The sequence below is a fragment of the Ixodes scapularis genome, unplaced genomic scaffold (assembly GCF_016920785.2).
Source record: "Ixodes scapularis isolate PalLabHiFi unplaced genomic scaffold, ASM1692078v2 PGA_scaffold6__148_contigs__length_123643588, whole genome shotgun sequence".
Classification (NCBI taxonomy): Eukaryota; Metazoa; Arthropoda; class Arachnida; order Ixodida; family Ixodidae; genus Ixodes; species Ixodes scapularis.
Genome location: NW_024609881.1, coordinates 99441014 through 99458057, shown reverse-complemented (window position 1 = coordinate 99458057; position 17044 = coordinate 99441014). Strand labels below are relative to the sequence as shown.

Sequence of the window (17044 nt, the reverse complement as noted above, 5' to 3'; positions counted from 1 at the left end):
TTCTGAACTGCACTTATCCAATAGAAGGCCAAAAACAACAAAAGAATTTCAACCAAGCAGATATTTGATGTCCGTCATGTGTCTGAAAAATAACATCGCTGTCTTCTCTGCAGAATAAAACAATGAATGATATTTGGCTTTGGATGACAAGTGCTCAACATTGCTGGACCCCTATAAATTCACGTATATCTGAAGAAACAGCAAATCAGTTTTACTCCATTCTTCAAACGTCTACAGTAAAATGAAGGGTACTGTATTAATTCTTATCGCTGCATTACTCGTGTTCGAAGTCACCTCTGAAGGTAAGTTACACATTGAGGTTCTGTTATGCCCCTAAATTTTGAATGGATTGACAGGCACATATCGACTCATGCCAGCGGCTGTTATTTTATTGATGTGCGTTACATTTGTGAGTAATAGATGACATCTTATCTAATTCTAATTATGTTGCGTGTATATTTAGATAGCGAGAAGCTAGTCAGTCTCTATGCGTTTCTGGGGTCTCCACTTTAGGAGAGAGATATTGATAGTAATCTGCGACTTCTAGCCTGGAGTCTTGAACGTGCCTAGCACAGTAGTGAAAACACTGACATGCACCGGTACTGTGCTCATTCAGATGAAAACGGACACGTGCGGGGATTAAACTATAGAATCTTTAACTGTGGGACTAAGAGTAGCACGTAGCTTGCATTTCTAGGGGACAGCAAAGCGTTTACAAAAGGACAAAATTCATTACTATTCCCATTTTCTCGGGTTATGTTAAAGTCGTCACTCCCTTTGTACGGCCGCCCAAAATATTAATGTTAGCTAGAAGTACCGCCACGTGGCAGACACGGAATAACTTGTGCAGCATTAAAAAACACTTGCTATAAAAGCTAGTGAACACAAAATACACCTGTTGGATAGTATGCCATGTGTATACAATTGGCTTTTATTGATAAGCAGCACACAGGAGAAGTGGAATAACGACCATATTACTAAAACATTGTGAGACCCAGGATGTAGAGCCAGTATCAAGTTTAGTCACTACTGCGATAAAAAAACGATCAAGGTTTCGGCAAAGTTTTCTTTTTGGAGTAATATTTAGAGTGCTTGAGCCGAAAGCTGTGAGAGCAGTGTTTGCTTTTAGTAGGTGTACTCATAAGTGTACTAAAGCTACGGTAAATGAGTATAAGATCACAAGGTGCTTCAGTTCGAAAGGTCAAGTTCCAAAACGTTTAATAAATGAACAAAAGCCATAGATTCGCTTTATGGCGTGTTCGACGTTGAGGACAAGATAGATGGAACCACCGACTTCGAGAATATACGAAAGCTTTCTGTTTATTTGCTATTGCTATCGAGCTCGTGCCAACGAGTAAAGTCCTTGCCGTTGACGGTAACATTGAACCAATTGACTGCTATGGACGCTTTCTTTGGCGATTGCATAGTTTGTTGGTAACGATACTTCACCCGAAATCACTAGCAATTGTCCGATAAGAACTCAAAACCCCACCAGGATAGCGTTGTAGCATTCAGGTCATCAGAACCAATAGCGTCGCAAAATAGCCATTTTCCACCATGTGCCCTCCATGCGAGTTTGCTCGCTCCATTTATTTTAATTGTTTGGCCAACTTTCGCATGTTCTTACTAATGCGAGTATTCTGGGTATTTCATTCAATGCGCGCGCTGTTGGAAGTTTTTCTGGTGTAAAAACACCTTAGATAGTATATTTTGTCCTATCAGATTCTGTTATAAAGAATCAGATCTTCAGTCAATCATTGCTTCGGATAAGTTCCACCAAACATTGCAAGAAACTCAAAAGTGAAAAATATTTATGTCGAGGATGCACTCTTTAATTACAAATGTAATCAGACTTTCTTGCCTCACTCTTTTATAATTAAATATGTTACCGACATCGTATGTTAATACGGGCCGTGTAAACAATTTGATGCATATTTATCTTTTATAGGATCTCCCAGGAACACTGTACTCCTAAACAATACTATACCACCCTGAATAAGACACGTGTGGAAAAAAGAACTTTCCCAGAATGAAACAAATGCTTGTACCACGTTATCTGCATCGTGGGACTCATTTTGTGTAAAATGCGGTATCTAAACGTGTTTTTGTTTCAGCAAATCGTCCCGAAATAGAAGCACAATGTAAATGTACGCCGCAACCATGTGAAGAATATTTATTAGCAAATTTTTTTTACTTTATGCAATACGTGTCTTCACCGGGGATCTTAATTGTACTTTTGCCTGAGCTTATTACTAAGATGTCATAACACACTTGAGGTTCATATCTCTTTCAAACACAACTACACCATCACTGATCTCGCTACTTTGAGTAGTTTGTTGGAAATCGTCGATTTAATCATTTTATATTAAAACTATCCCATGAACGTACCATTGAAAAACATTGGGACTTTAATCAAGGCAGTAAAGGCAGTTGACCAGCGAAGCTGTGGTATCACCTGCATTTGGTATTGCCCACTGCACTTTACCAAATGCCGCCCCTGGGCGCAGCACGCCGCCGCTGGTCGTATTGCAGTTTGATTTCCGTTTGCCGCTCCCCATGTTCACGCTGCTCCTCGGGAATCCTAACTATGCATGACCTACGCATAGCGGTGCTGCCACAACAATCAAATCAGTTGCTATACAACGGTTCAGCTTGCTTCCAAGCGCCGCGGATGTTACGAGCCATCGGAGTCACTCCAGGTCCGTGTGAGTGAGACGTAACCTTAGAGAAGTTGCACAGCGACACACGGAAAGCGTATCACGGGCTAAGCTGGAACGGAGCGTAAAGAAGGCTCTGATTTTATATATTTTAGAGACTTCACTCCCTACGTCGCAAGCTTCCGTCGCCGCAGCAGCTTGCGCAACAGTAATCTTCACCGGTAAATGGTGAGGTCTACGTGCACTGCATTGCTTGCAGGAGAGCCTCATCATCAATTACCTGATTCGGACCCTTTTTTTCTGCTTGTTCTTTACTGAAACGAATGCTGTGCTGTATGTTGTAAGCGTGATGAACGCACTTTTCTCTTCAATCGCTAAAAAGTTTTTTTTTTTTTTGTGACAACGCCGATGCGAAGAAATCCTACCAACGAGTCATATACAGCGTCGCTGTAATACATGGCTTCTAATATCAAACGACGGTCAGTTGAAACTGGAATCAGTAATGATTTAGGAACAACTGAAAAAAATTTACCACGAATATCTTCTTTTAGTGACAATATTTATCACACAAACAAAAACTTCGTCTCCGATAATAGTAATTTGGAATTTAATTTATCAGTATATGCCTTCTCTTCTGACTAAGCTGACAGAATAATTATTTATTACAGAAGAGGACCTTGGAAAGTCCAAATATATACCTAAAAGGGTGAGCTCCTTCATTCCTTTAAGAATGAATGGTATGCCAGTCTATTCTATATCTGTTTGTTAAAATTAATCAAGAATTTTATCGATCTCAGGCAACCCTTATTAGCACTCCTAACTGACCATAACGTAAAAAATCATTTATTAAATAATTAAAAACACCGCTTAGAAGTGATCAAATTGTACTTCAAAATAGTTTGGGTTGTGCGAATATTTATACAGCGTGTGGTTGGTCAGCCATTTCAAAGTACCGACGAGTCACACGCAGTAGATGAGTAATTTAGCCAGTGCAGCACAGCCGCTAGCCTGGGGTCTTTAACGTGCACCACGAAGTAATGATTCACAACCGCATGCCGGTACGATGTTCATCCAGATCAAAACGGGCAAAAGTGGGGATTGAACACACGATTTCTGGGTTTAGCAGAGCGAGGTTTCGCTCCACGTGCTCCGAGCTGGTGACCGCTGGCCCACTTGGTCACCGATTGATCCCCTTGATAGTTTTAATACGATTAGATTCCACAGTTAAAAGTTCTGTGAAAGGCAGTTGGGACTATACCTGAACCAAAAAACGGGAGCACGCGGGCTTTCCGCAAATCCACATAAAACCACATAAACCACATAAAAACCACATAAAAAAAGTTCCACATAAAAAAGTTCGAATCATTTTTTTTTTGCTTATGGTTGATTTTAGTGCTTTTTGAGAAGCGCAAAAATATATTTCAATATGTATAAAAAAATTAGGCCTAAAATTGAATATAAAAAGGAGAAGCTAGGTGATCCCACAGGCGTTCAAAATGCATCTTAATACACAATGCTACAAGCCCTTCATGCAGAACTCAAAACAATCGAGGATTTTGCTTGCCTATCAAACTTCAATGCATTCAAACACGTAATACGATATCCTCACATTCAAGCTTGAAACTTTATTGGGAGCAGGCTCATAATTATTATGAAGCTAACATAAATATTTCTACGTAAAGCGACATGTACACTTCTAAATGATAAGCCCAGTATATTTTTATAACCAAGACATGTACAAGAACAGAATAATACTACCCTGAGTAATCCTGGTTTCTTTATTGAAAATTGTATTTTGACCCCCTCTAACAATCATACACATTAATAAAGGGAGGAATCCAGGAAGCATTTGTGAAGTGGCACAATGTTTATCGGAAAGAGCACCGGACTCCAAGTCTCCAGTATCATAGTAGGGTAAGCTGTGAACACATCATCTTCCACATTTTGTAAACTTAAGAGTGCAATTTCAATCGATATATCTTGTTTGTCAAGCATTCAGGTTTATTCCCGAAAACAAACTTGTCCAGAGAATATAAAGACCACTCCCAAATTACTCTTCTGCGTACTGCCGTCTCTGACGACTTGTTTTTGGAACACGTCGTCATCAAGCGCAGTGAATCTTCCCGTTTTGGGTAGCAACACGGCACTGTAACTTTCTCTGTACATTTCAACTGTCATGGACAACTTTTTTGAAACCTAACTTGTAACTGCAGAGATCTATTTTTTTTTTTTTTTATAAAATAGCGTTGAGAGCAACAATGTTACTTTCGTCGTCACTTCTCACGCTTTCTTCAGCATTCAGATATTATATCGAAGCAGTACAATCTACTAATTTTTTTGTTTGCACGGATTCAAATAAAATTTACTAGTACGTTTAATAATAACTTGCGGGTGGGGACACTTTTTATTTTTTTTATTGATTTGTAAACTAATGGCAAAAAGACTTACAAGCAACGCCACTACTTCTTGAAAGCAACTGACTGTAACAAATTACGTTTTCGTTGCGTTGACGATAACAGTAACTTTGCTACTTTTATTTGAAAGCGTGGTGCCTAGAAAACGTCCCTGAGGGATGTCTTTACCGCGTCCACAAAAGTTTTCCCTCCATTTCCGTATTGTGACGTCATATAAAGGTCATGATGTCAACGGTGGCGACCATGCAGAGCATACGTGGAGGATTTGACAGACGCCTGTTCTGTCGTAGGTCGCTTTACAGCTTGACACCCCACGGAAGCTTCGGGAGCCAGGAGTTGGGACGCCATAAGGGGAGCGACACTCGCGTTCGCTCGTGCTTTTCCCCAGCATTTCTACGACCAACCGCCAGGGTCACCACATCGTCAGCATGACGATTCGCGTTTTGTTACGTCATTGCGTTAAAAAATGTGGTCCCTCGATTTCCGCCTGATGACGTCATAAAAGTGTGCTGTCGCCGGTCACAATCCTGGCGGTGTCACAGCAGCGGTGCTGGATATGGCAGTCGCCTGTTCTGCTAAAGGTCTATTTCCAGCTTGGCAGCCCCCAAAAAATTCGGCAGCGAGGAGTTGAGACGTCGTAACAGCAGCCACACTAGCGTTCGCTCGTACTTTTTTACTGGGACTCCAGGCACCAACCACCAGGATCACGACATCCAACAGAATAGCACTCCGGCTGTTCTAACGTCATTGGTTGCCATGTCGGGATCACGTTTGATGCACTGCAAGATCAGGACGCCAAACGCAACTGTCGGAGAAGCGTTGCAGGAACCTTAGCGCTAGAAATCTGTACTTTACTTTTTATCATAAAGAGACGGTGCTACGATTTTTGTACTTTGCACAAGTACCGCTTAGAAGAGATCTCTGACGTTAAAGACCTTTGAAACACCTGTTTGTTTTTTTACCACACGCAATCGAAGTCGCAGAAACAATTAAAGAAAAACAAGCAGCGTTCACCTTCTCAACTCGCAGCCAGAACAAGCGGCCACGTGATTTGGAGCCCATTATATGCCAACAATGTTGATCATGGCCACGTAGTAGGGTAGGCAAGGCTCAAGACTCACGCTGAGTTTCAGACATTGTTATGGTTCAGCAATTGTCGTTATCGCAGCGATTCGACACAGGCCACTACCCGAATGCTTCTCGAACTATAGATTATCAAGAGTCCAAATCGAGTGGCCACGCACTGCTCGGTTCCAATCTGTAAACATCCTTCAAATATCGTCCCTTGACGGTACTACGACCGCCCAACTACCGCATCAAGTTTTGCGAATGAGAGATTAAATGACAACGCTCGCTTTTGTCCTTGCAATTTCATCGCAACAAACGAGTTTCTTGGAGAGTGGTGTTGCGTGCGAGTATCCTTGAGTCCCACTAGTGCCAGTAAGCTCGAGTAAAGTGTAAAACATTCTAATCGAATATCGTTGCACCGCCCCCTTATGCCAGAGTGCAGCCGACTTCACCAAGCGCGTACCCTGCCGGAATCGGAATTTCAGGGTGTTATGTATGCTAATCTGTTAACTCATTCAATCAAGCGCAGAGCGCTTGTAACAGAGTGCATGCCAGACGCTTGTTTTTTTTACATACACGCAGGTTTATTATCGCTTTGAGACCTGCGTGTGCTTTGGCTGCTCTTCGCGACCACCAACATTGCACAATAACGTCAAGAGCGCAAACTGCGCCAATCGCCGGTTCGTCGTCGTCTAGAGACACTGTCTACGCTACTACATTCCTCTCTTCTCAGACTGAAGCTGAAATGGTCAGGTTACTTCGTCGCCTCGTTGGATACAAACCAACGGCGGTAGAATGAGCTGTAGTTACCGATGTTTTGACAGTTGAATCTGTTGCACCGGATAGAGCCTGCGTTACATTACATGTGTCTAAGTAGATCACCAGAACTGGGAGTTACGTCGCTCTTCAATCTTTTTCGTAGCTCCTTTTTCTTGGACTGATCTTTGTGTACCCGGGGATTTCAAACTATACGCGTCCCTCTTGTCCGGTGATGAAACCTTGGCTCCAGTGGTTCTCCTTTAGCCTACACTGCATCGAAACTTCCTGATTTCTTCGAAACGCCCCGTCACGAATTTTCTTGTCGTTGGAGGTCTTTTCAAAGGTTTAAACAGGAAGCTCTTCGGAACTCTCGGCAGGCTCGATGAAGTCGGATGTCGTCCTATAGCGTCGCTTGTTTATCAACTGGCACGAAGGCTGTCTTTTTATGGAGCGCGGCACTGCCCTGTACTTCTGGAAAACTGTCTCATTCCTTCTTTTTCTTTTTCCTTCTTGGTTTTTATAAAGCTCCCTTCAGCGTTCTGACAAACTTATCGGCCAATCCCTTTGACTTAGGGTGGTAAGTCTTTGTTAGAATGTGCTGGTTGTCCTGCTGCTCCAGGAGATCCTTGAACGTTGCGCTAGTGTGATGTGGGCGATTGTCGCTGACCATGTGGTTTGGTATTTTATGCCAGAACATCAAATGCATGGTGTTCTTACATTCTACGATATTTGTGTGAGCTCAATACCAAGGTCGTTCGGGAAATTTCCACTGATGTAGGAGAAACGTTTTGTTACGATCGGAGACAAGCGCATGTTCAGCATGCCTCTCTATTCGCCTCAATATCCTTGTCCCTGTTCGGTCGCAAAAACAAATAATGGGCAAAAATCTTCATTTTCCATTCTCATAGATGTCCTTCATGAATTACATCTAAGAGACTATGTTGAAACTTTGGAGTAATTACCGTACGCATATCCATAATTAGACAACCGTTTACCGCCGTGTGTTCTGACTTCCTAGATGAGTTTGGTTGTATTTCGGCGCTCTGTTCAACAGACGGTCTTACTTCCATTATATAGCGGTTCATCTGCGACAAAGATTTTGCCTTAGCTATCTCTGCAGTGGTTTCTGATGCACTGGCTGGAAGTTTCGTGATATTGCCGCTTGCATGATTCAGAAAATAAGATCCTCCGTTGATATACACGACTCGTGTACTTTCTTACCCCAAGCCTAAACGATAAGGAAGCCAGAATGACCTTGCCTAGTCAGTATCGCCCAGGCCCTTTCCCGGGAATTCTAGGACCAGTATTGGAGATAACGGGCATAGTAGATAAAGAGTCGTGCGCCGTATAGCCGATTTATTTAAGGTTCTCTCTGGCGATAGTCATCTGTTATAAAAACGTACAATCGCTTGCTGCTGCCGTCGTAAAAGCTCGCTTCTGATTTTTCGACGTCCGTTCTTCCTCTACGTTGCTGGCACAAGTTCGCCCCCATTAAATGTTTTGTTCAGACTTCTTTCTCCTGGGTCACCATCTGTCATTCGTGATATGCTGGTATAGGGGCGGAAAAGTGCAGCTCATGCAGCGTACCCCTCCAAGACCTGGAAGCGCAAGCCCTGTCGCCGGCTCAAGAAAACCGCCCATGGAAACTACAAAGACCCAAAGAAGACGCCGTGTTCAATGTTTGTCCCCGGAATTTGGTCTACTGCCGGAGAAGACGCACCAGTCGACGAAGCCGACGATGAGCGATCGATCTTTGCAGACCCCTGTCGCCGCCCCCACTTGTCTTCCTGCTCGTTGTCCTTTGGAGAGCTGCTTCATTCCTCGGGAATATTTGCCAACACGTTGACGACTGGATCCAGCTGTATGAACGACTGGCTGTTAATAATGGGTGGACGCCGGAACAGTGCCTGCAGAATGTATTTTCTTTTCCTTGTGAGAATGGCGTGACACGGGTACGAAAACCACGAGACGATGATCACCTCCTGGAAACTGCTCAACGGCGGTCCACGACGGGCGTTTTCAAGTTAACATCGACGAAAGAGAGCTGAAAACCTGCTTCGGTAGAGAACGCAAAGTTCGAATGAGACCGTCCCTAGTTTCGTTGAAGATGTCTTGCACCTGAGTTTCCGCGCCGACCCTCAGGCCACAAAAGGGAAGAAGCTACAAGTCCTCATGCGCAGCGTAATTGACGACATCTTCGACGGCCTCGTTCGTAACCCCCAATGACGGTTGATGGATTTGTCTCCGAGGCAATCAACATTGAGCGAGCACTGGAGGCCCGAGCCCGCCACTGCCACCGACACGGCGGGGCCTCAACCCTCGCACTGTCGTACGCCGAGCTCAGCGCTGGAGGCAACAACCTTCGTGACATAATCCTAGAAATCGCTTGCGGGGAACTCCGAAAGCTGCTGCCTGCCGCTGGTCGTCCAGCATTTCTCTCCACCGTCGACACTCTCCGTGAAGTAGTCGAATGATCACTCTAGCCAGAAGTCCCTGTCGAAGCCACACAGGAAGCACCGGCCTTGACATACTCCACCTTTGCTCGTCCTCCGCAGCCTCCCTTCACTCAACACTACGAGGCGCCTCCCCGACCTGATCCTCCATCGCTGTAGTACTCCCGACGCCAAGACGAACGCCCTCAGTGCATTCGCCTGGAGCAACTTGCCCCCAGGAGGGCGGACGTCTAGAAAACGGCTGACCACCATTCGACCTGCTTTCACTGAGGGGAAGCCGATTACGTCTGCCGGCGATGCCCCCACCGGATGGTCGGGCTGTGCTGGTTCCACCCGAACGCCCCCGGCCCATGTTACAGAAATCGTCCACGAGAAACTGAGGATTACCTTCGTCGCCCGCCGTCTCCTGCTGCCGCTTCTCAAACAGGTTCCTCCTGGCCTTCACTTCACCGTTCTGCATCACCTGCCCGTGGGTCCCGCCGAGAAAGCCGCTCTCCCATGTCCCGCCAGAAAAACTAAGCGTGGCAACCTCTAGATGTGGATTTGATGTAGACTGACGAAGTAAACAGCCTCCAAGAACGCCGGAGGCCCACCCCTGGAACGACGCCATGCATCGGAGCGACGATTCTGCAACGGTGTCCAAAAAATTTCAACGTTGTTATTGACGGCCAAGTGGCGTTGGCACGAGACGACACCGGCGCGGACTACTCCGTATTGAGTCGGACAATCTCTCGACGGCTAGGAAAATCGATGGCATCAGAGGACGGACCTCAAATATGAACCGCCAAAGAACAGCTTATAGCGCTTGTAGGAAGGGGCACTGCTCGAGACTAAATTTCCAGGGAGACCTATTTAATCAATTTCGTCGTCCTTCGGGACAGTGCGAGGGACGTCATCCTTGGCATGGACTTCCTGTGTGAGTAGGGTGCCGTGGTCGGCCTTGGAGTGAACAGGTTCATGCTGCGAAATCCCTCCTACCTTGCTAGGAACCCAAAACGAATCCAGCCACCGCCCGAGTCATTGCGGACTACGTGAACCTGCAGCCGCGGTTGAGTGTTCATGAGCCCGTCGTGACAGATGCAGCCACCTGCGGGAAGTTTTTTTTCTGAAAGGCAGCGTTCAACGGTTTGTGGGAAGGGAAATTGGTGTCTCACAGGCACTGCGAAATTTTAAGAAGGACGTGCAACTGTTCTCGTGATGGACTTTCGACAGGCGTCGCACCACCAAACCAAGGCTATCACCGTGGGATACGTCGAGAATCTTCAAGCGTCGGTCGCCATTACCACAATCACCGAAGTCCCGTCGCCGCCAAAGTCGAACACCACGCCGCTTTTGCAGCTCGACGTCGTCCCTGAGCAGCCCGCTTCAAAACGGCGATGGCTAGTTTAACCTCTCAGCGAGTGCTTCGCAACGTCATCAAGGCTTCGACAAACGAGGGTAGCAAGGCACCGCATTGTTACTAACGACGACGCTCTACCTATTCACCAGTCGCCCTAAAGTTTCTTTTTAAGAGAGATGAAGATAATACAAGAACAGGTCCAGGAAATGATAAACGACAACAATATCGGACATTCAAGTAGTCCACGTGCGTCCCCAGTTGTCCTTGTAAAAAAAGAAGGACTGAACACTGAGTTTATGCGTGGACCACCGTAGACTATATGCCGTGACTAAAAAATATGTCAACCCCCTTTTCCGAATCGACGACACCCTAGATCGGCTGCGTCGCCCGATAGTTTTTGTTAATTGTCTTGAAAAGCGGATACTGATGGATCGAAGTCGACAAGCAAGTTCGCGAGAAGTCAGCTTTCGTCACGCCGAACGGGCTGTACGAATTTAAAGCAACGCCCTTCGGATTATGCTCACCATCGGCAACATTTCAGCGCGTTATGGACACAGTGCTGGCTGGCCTTAAAGGGGTACTCCACCGATTTTTTAACCTACCTCAACTAACTATACTTTCGGACTCCCCGGCTTTTACTCTCTCCGGTATGCTATTTAGAATCGCGAAATTCATAATAGTTATTGCGAAATCAGCAAATGAAAATGATGCAAAAACCAACATTCAAATATACGCGCGCTTTTCAGGGCCGTGACGTCAGTGGCAGGCAGGCTTGCCAGTCAAGCAAGCAGCCAAAAAATAGAATATGCCAATCATTTGTTCCGTGCTGGAGCGCGGGTACTGCAGCGAGCTTCCCAAGCATTCATTTGACACCATGAAACTGCTTCGAATCAGTTTAAAACAAAATCTACAGCCCAAAGAGTGAACCCCTGCCTTCCACTGACGTCACTTTTTCATTGTTGCCAGTAGAGACTTCGAGCTTGAAAAACACGGTGAGGACCAAAACAGTAAATTCAATAACTTCCCGAAAAAACAATATTTTGACCTAATATTTGGGATACTATTTTCGCGATGTTTGTTGGTTAGTTTAGCAAAATTTCAAGCAAATCGGAGACAATGAAAAAATCGGTGGAGTAGCCCTTTAAATGGCAAAGCTGTCTCGTCTACCTCGATGACGTCGTGGTGTCTTCGAGCGACATTCACACACACTTAAGGTGACTTCGAGCCGTGCTTCAAGCCATCAATACCGCCGGACTGACACTCAAGGCTACGAAATGCCGGTTTGCCTATAGTGAACTGATGTTTCTAGGCCATGTCGTGGGTAGTGAAGGTGTGCGGCCTGACCCTGCTAAGACGTCTACCGTAGCCGAGTTTCCCCGCCCAACGGCCAATAGGTCCGTCCGGAGACTTCTTGGGCCTTTGCACTTAGTATACTCTTCGTTTAGGACTAGTCAAACTCACCGAGCAGCTGACATACCTTACAAAGGACACCTTAAAGTTTGAGTAGACAGAAGAACGACAGCGGGCCTTCGGCGAGCTTGTACGAAGACTGCAGACGCCTCCGATTATCGGCAACTTTGACCAATTTGCAGCCACCGAAATTCTTACGGACGCAAGTGATACAGGACTTACTGCAGTGGTAGTCCAGCTGCAGGACGGTACGGAAAGAGTAATTGCCTATGCCAATTGGACGCTCTCCAAGGCATACAGAAATTACTCAACGGCCGAGAAGTAATGCCTTGCCATCGACTGGGCGATAGGCAAGTTCCGCTCCATCTGTACGGAAGCCCGTTTCGAGGAGTCACAGATTACCACTCGCTTTGTTAGCTCGCAAACCCGAGGGATCTCTCAGGACTTCTCGGACGGGAGAGCCTTCGGCTTCAAAAATTTGACTTGAGTGTGGTTTACGAGTGTGGCTGCAGGAACAGGGACCGCGATTTTTGTCGAGGGCACCAGCGAGTTTACGTCAGAGCGCACCGACGACAGCGACGACGACGGCGTTTTTGTCCGAGCGGTCACCGTGAACATCACGGCAGCGCTTCAACCAGGCGATCCTGAGATCAGTGCACTCATCAAGCATCTGGAGGGACGAGGGAATGCAGTTCTGCCTATCTTCGCACAATCCCTAACCTTCGCTGCTCGAGAAAGTGTACTGCACAGAGAAAACTTCGGCGGCACCAACCCGATGTGGCTGCTCGTTATACCTGCGAGTCTTTGAGCGGAAGTCTTCCAAGCTTGCCATGACGATCCGACGGTGGGGCACCTGGGCTACAGCAGAACACTAGCATGTATACCAGAAAAATACCACGCGCCCAAGCACCCGAAGGCTGTCCACCTGTCCGTCTGATCGTGCCGCGAATGCCAACATAGCAAGAAACCACCGACGAAGCCGGCGGGACACTTGAATCCGATCACTTCCGCACTACGCCGTTCCAGCAGATTGGAATGGACTTGCTTGGGCCGTTTTCACCATCGACGAAGGGAAACCGGTGTGTCATCGTCGCCGCCAATTACTATGATAGGTACGCCGAGACAAAAGCGCTTCCGTCAAGAACCACTGTGTAAAAGGCCAAGTTTTTCGTAGAGGCCATCGTTTACAGGAGCGGTGCCCACAAATGTCTGACTACACACCAAGGGTCGTCATTTTTGGAACGGCTAATTCAGGAGATCCTCCGGCTCAACCACACCATCTATCGTCGAACGACGGCGCACCATCCTCAGACAAATGGGTTGACGGAACGGCTAAGCAAGACCACCGCCGACATTATCGCGTTTAGCACAAGACGTGGAACAAGATCTCACCTTACGTCAAGTTTGCCTACAACACTGCAGGTCAAGAGACCACTTTAGTTACAGCTTTCCAGCTGGTAGATAGTCGCAAGATAACAATCATTCTAGATGCGATGCTGCTCCACGAGCCCGCTCAAGATTAAAGAATGACGCTCAGGCTGTTGCACAACGGGACAAAGAAATCCGCCAGCTCGTCCGACTCTAGATTCAAAACAGCAGTGTGTCGACGCTGGCCAACCTTCGTCGTTGGGTCGTTCACATTCAGCCTGGAGACGGGGGGTGGGTGTGGAAACCCACTTGTTACCACGGTCTCAGCGAAAAACGACCCAACGAAAAACGGTTGAAAGGGTACTTCGTACCGTACAAGGAACTTCCTTGTCTAAGGACGCTCAACTACAAAGTGGTGCATGACGGATTGCAAACATCATCGGGGCGCCGACCACGATTGGATGTGGTTCACGTCGTTAGACTCAAGCCGTTCTACGCTTGGTAAAACTAAAGAATTATGAATTTTCCAGAGGAGGTGTTTAGCTTACCATTACTTTATTTGGTTTTGTGTACCATCTGGGCGATGCGGTTTTTAAGGGGGGAGAAATGCCACGTGCGTAATTGCGAAGATAAGCTCCTCCGTTCATCTAGAAGATCCGCGTACACTCTTACTCCAAGCGTAAACCATAAGAAGGCCTGAATGATCTTTCTAGTTAGTCTCGCCCCAGCTCTTTCCCAAACATTCTAGGTAAAATATTCGAGATGACGAGCATAGTAAAGAAAGAACAGTGTGCGGTGCTGCCGATTCATTCAATGATTCAATATCGCGATAGCCAGCTGTTACGCCGAAGCACCTCGCTTGCTGCTGCGGCCGTCGACGCTCGCTGCTGCTTTCTCGACGGCTGTTCTTCCTTTTCGTTTCTGGTTCAATTTCTCCCGAATTTAATATCTACATCATTTTGTTTTCTTCTCCTCATCGTCTGTCATTCGTGACAATCTTTCTTTAACGATCGCCAAGTTATCTGAAGAAATCAAGCTCGAAACACCTGCTACTCCATGCTGTACAGGGTGAAACAAGGAGACGCCAGGCTCTTTAAATCGACCGGAAAATTCGGTTTCTTAACCTATCGCGCTACGACTTTGTGCAGCGTTGCCCACAGACGGTCACGCCGAAATCTTCACATACACTTACAAATCAGCTGCTATTCTGGACAACAACGATTGGAGTGGCCAACTGCGCTGTTTCCACTGCAGTCAGAACTTCATTTTCAACTAACCTCTTAAAGGCAGACTCCACCGCTTTGCGTAACTCAAGTCGCAGTACTCCTGGCCGCTTGGACTTGGGTATGGCGTTTTTTTTAACTAAAGTGCAACCTTAATTCTCGTGCACAGACTAAGCTAATTCCTGAATAGTTCTGCACACTTTGTTAGCAACGTATTGAGAATTTCTTTCGTGGTCACTGGCGTGGCAGACTGTTTGTACAAATCCAGTTTGAGCGCCCTCACACAGGATCTCCCCAACAGGTTTATGTGCCTTGTGTTAGTAAAAAATGCCTCAAGACTGTACTCGCTTTCTTGGAGTTAAACTTCAAGCGTACGTTGACCCTCGGTCATGATCTGCTGCTCCGTGTTCAACCTTTGCGGTCTGTTATGAGCTTCATCGAGCTCTGGTTTCCCGAGGCGATGCCAAGTGTGAATGTCTAGTAAGGTGACTTGTGATCACACGTCTATTTGAAATTCTATTCACTCGCTTTCAATGTAACATTCCAAAAACGTGTCGTCTCGATCGAAAGTGCGCAGGACGCTTGTGACCTTCCCTTCCCTTTCCTTGTTGGTCAGGGCCTGCCAATGCGGCCTTTATTTCTGTACAGCTTGGCAATGTATCTTTGTTACCACAAGCTCTCCACACTTAAGATGTGATGCGGCACTTGTCTGCGACGTGATTCGAGCTCCTGCAACGAACACATATTATACCAGGCCTCTGTACACCTGCCACTTTGCCGACAGCGAGACTCGTATCATCCACATTTCTCGATTGGCGAGACTTTTCATCCACTCGAGAAAAACTACCCAACAATCTGGGAAATCTGTCGATGAATAGCTCTTTCTCTTGGACAAGACGTTCTCTCAAGCGTTGATCTTGAAGTCCAATGGTAAAAACAATGAGCAACAAACATGTGTGTGCATCCGGCTATGTCCTCATATTCGCTGTTGATAATGAATGATCGTAGTCGTGCTCGGAAGTCGCTCCGTGTACAGGCTCATCCTGGCGCGTTGAGAACAGCTTCGCTTACGCAAACTTCTTGAAGTGCTTCGGCAAAAAATGAACTTCAAGTTTTTCATCCATTCCGCATAAGAGACTTCAGTGACCTGTCTCGATTAAACCAGAGAGTGCAGCTGCTTAAGCGTGGCGATAGTCTAGATATTGTTTCAGCGATGCTTGAAACATTATCTGGTCCAGGCTCCGGTCCTCCTTTTCCGAATCGAAAGGTGCTCTTCTCATAAAACAGAAGACGTTCAAACACGCTTTCAGGCTGCACCTCACCCGAGTTGGCCATTGAACTCAGTCCTTCTTAAGTCGTCTGCCAGGATACCTCGTTACCACTTTGTTACAGAGCGCATGCGAGACTGTTCACTACACATGGGTAGATTTATTACCGGTTTGAGAGCCGCGTGTGCATGACTGTTCTTCACGAGAACCAGCAACGCGCATCAACGTCAAGAACGCAAACTGCACCACCCTCCGGTTCGTGGTCGTCTAAGGACACTGGCTACGCTAGTACAGTGTGCACAACGATTTTTTTCCTCTTATCCTTCACGTTTTTCTCTTTTTTTTGTATGCTTTGTAAGCTTGGAGAGCGCTCTGGCCTCGTCTGAAACGAAATATTACGTACGAATTGCCAATATTTCGACAAAATTAATGGTCACTTATCTCGAACGAGTGTTTTGACAGCCCATTGCCAAACTCTATGCTTACCGTCAGCCTGAGAAAAGCCGGGCGGGGCGATTACCGAGCGCCTTATAGTAAGTCGAAAGCCAGTGAGATGGAGGCATTAGCCTATAAGAGCGCCAAAGATCTAATCATAAAGCAAGAAGCTTGATTGTAATAAGCCACGCCCAGAGCTTTTTTTAAGTTCTTGGTGAACATGGCCGTTTAACTTGTCGTTCCTCAAAGTAATACATCGGGCATCTGAAATGCCGAGGCTCGATCTAAAATGTGCCGTAAACATCGGCGCCTTTACACGTAGCACTCTAACGTTTTCGTCAAATGTGTATTTCCCAGGTGGGTTTTGTGTTGTAAAATTGCCATGGGTAGCTTCCTTTCTGTAAAAAATAGGGCCAAAACATCTGCCCGGGTTAACGGTGGACGGCGACGCAAACGACTGAGTCCAGTGGTTCGTGGGTTTGCCGCACGTATCGACAGATGGCGCAACCTCCTTGTCCGGCTTTCTATTAAAATATATATATACTGGCCGTTAGGACGGTGGTCTATTAAAATAACAATATTATTTTTCTTCAATGTACCGTTTGTTTAAAAATATTTGCAAACAATAAGAAACGTGAAGAAACAAAAAT

At 46.2% G+C, this 17044-nt stretch overlaps 1 protein-coding gene across 1 annotated transcript in view; it reads left to right on the top strand.

The window, feature by feature from the left end:
• Positions 1-241: 241 nt before the first annotated feature.
• LOC115309510 (Golgi-associated plant pathogenesis-related protein 1-like) overlaps positions 242-17044 on the top strand; it is a 30394-nt gene continuing 13591 nt past the window's right edge. The window contains exons 1-3 of the mRNA XM_029967761.2: positions 242-302; positions 3326-3363; positions 4488-4571. Coding sequence (XP_029823621.2) covers positions 242-302; positions 3326-3363; positions 4488-4571 — 183 coding nt within the window. The remainder of the gene's footprint in view (positions 303-3325; positions 3364-4487; positions 4572-17044) is intronic.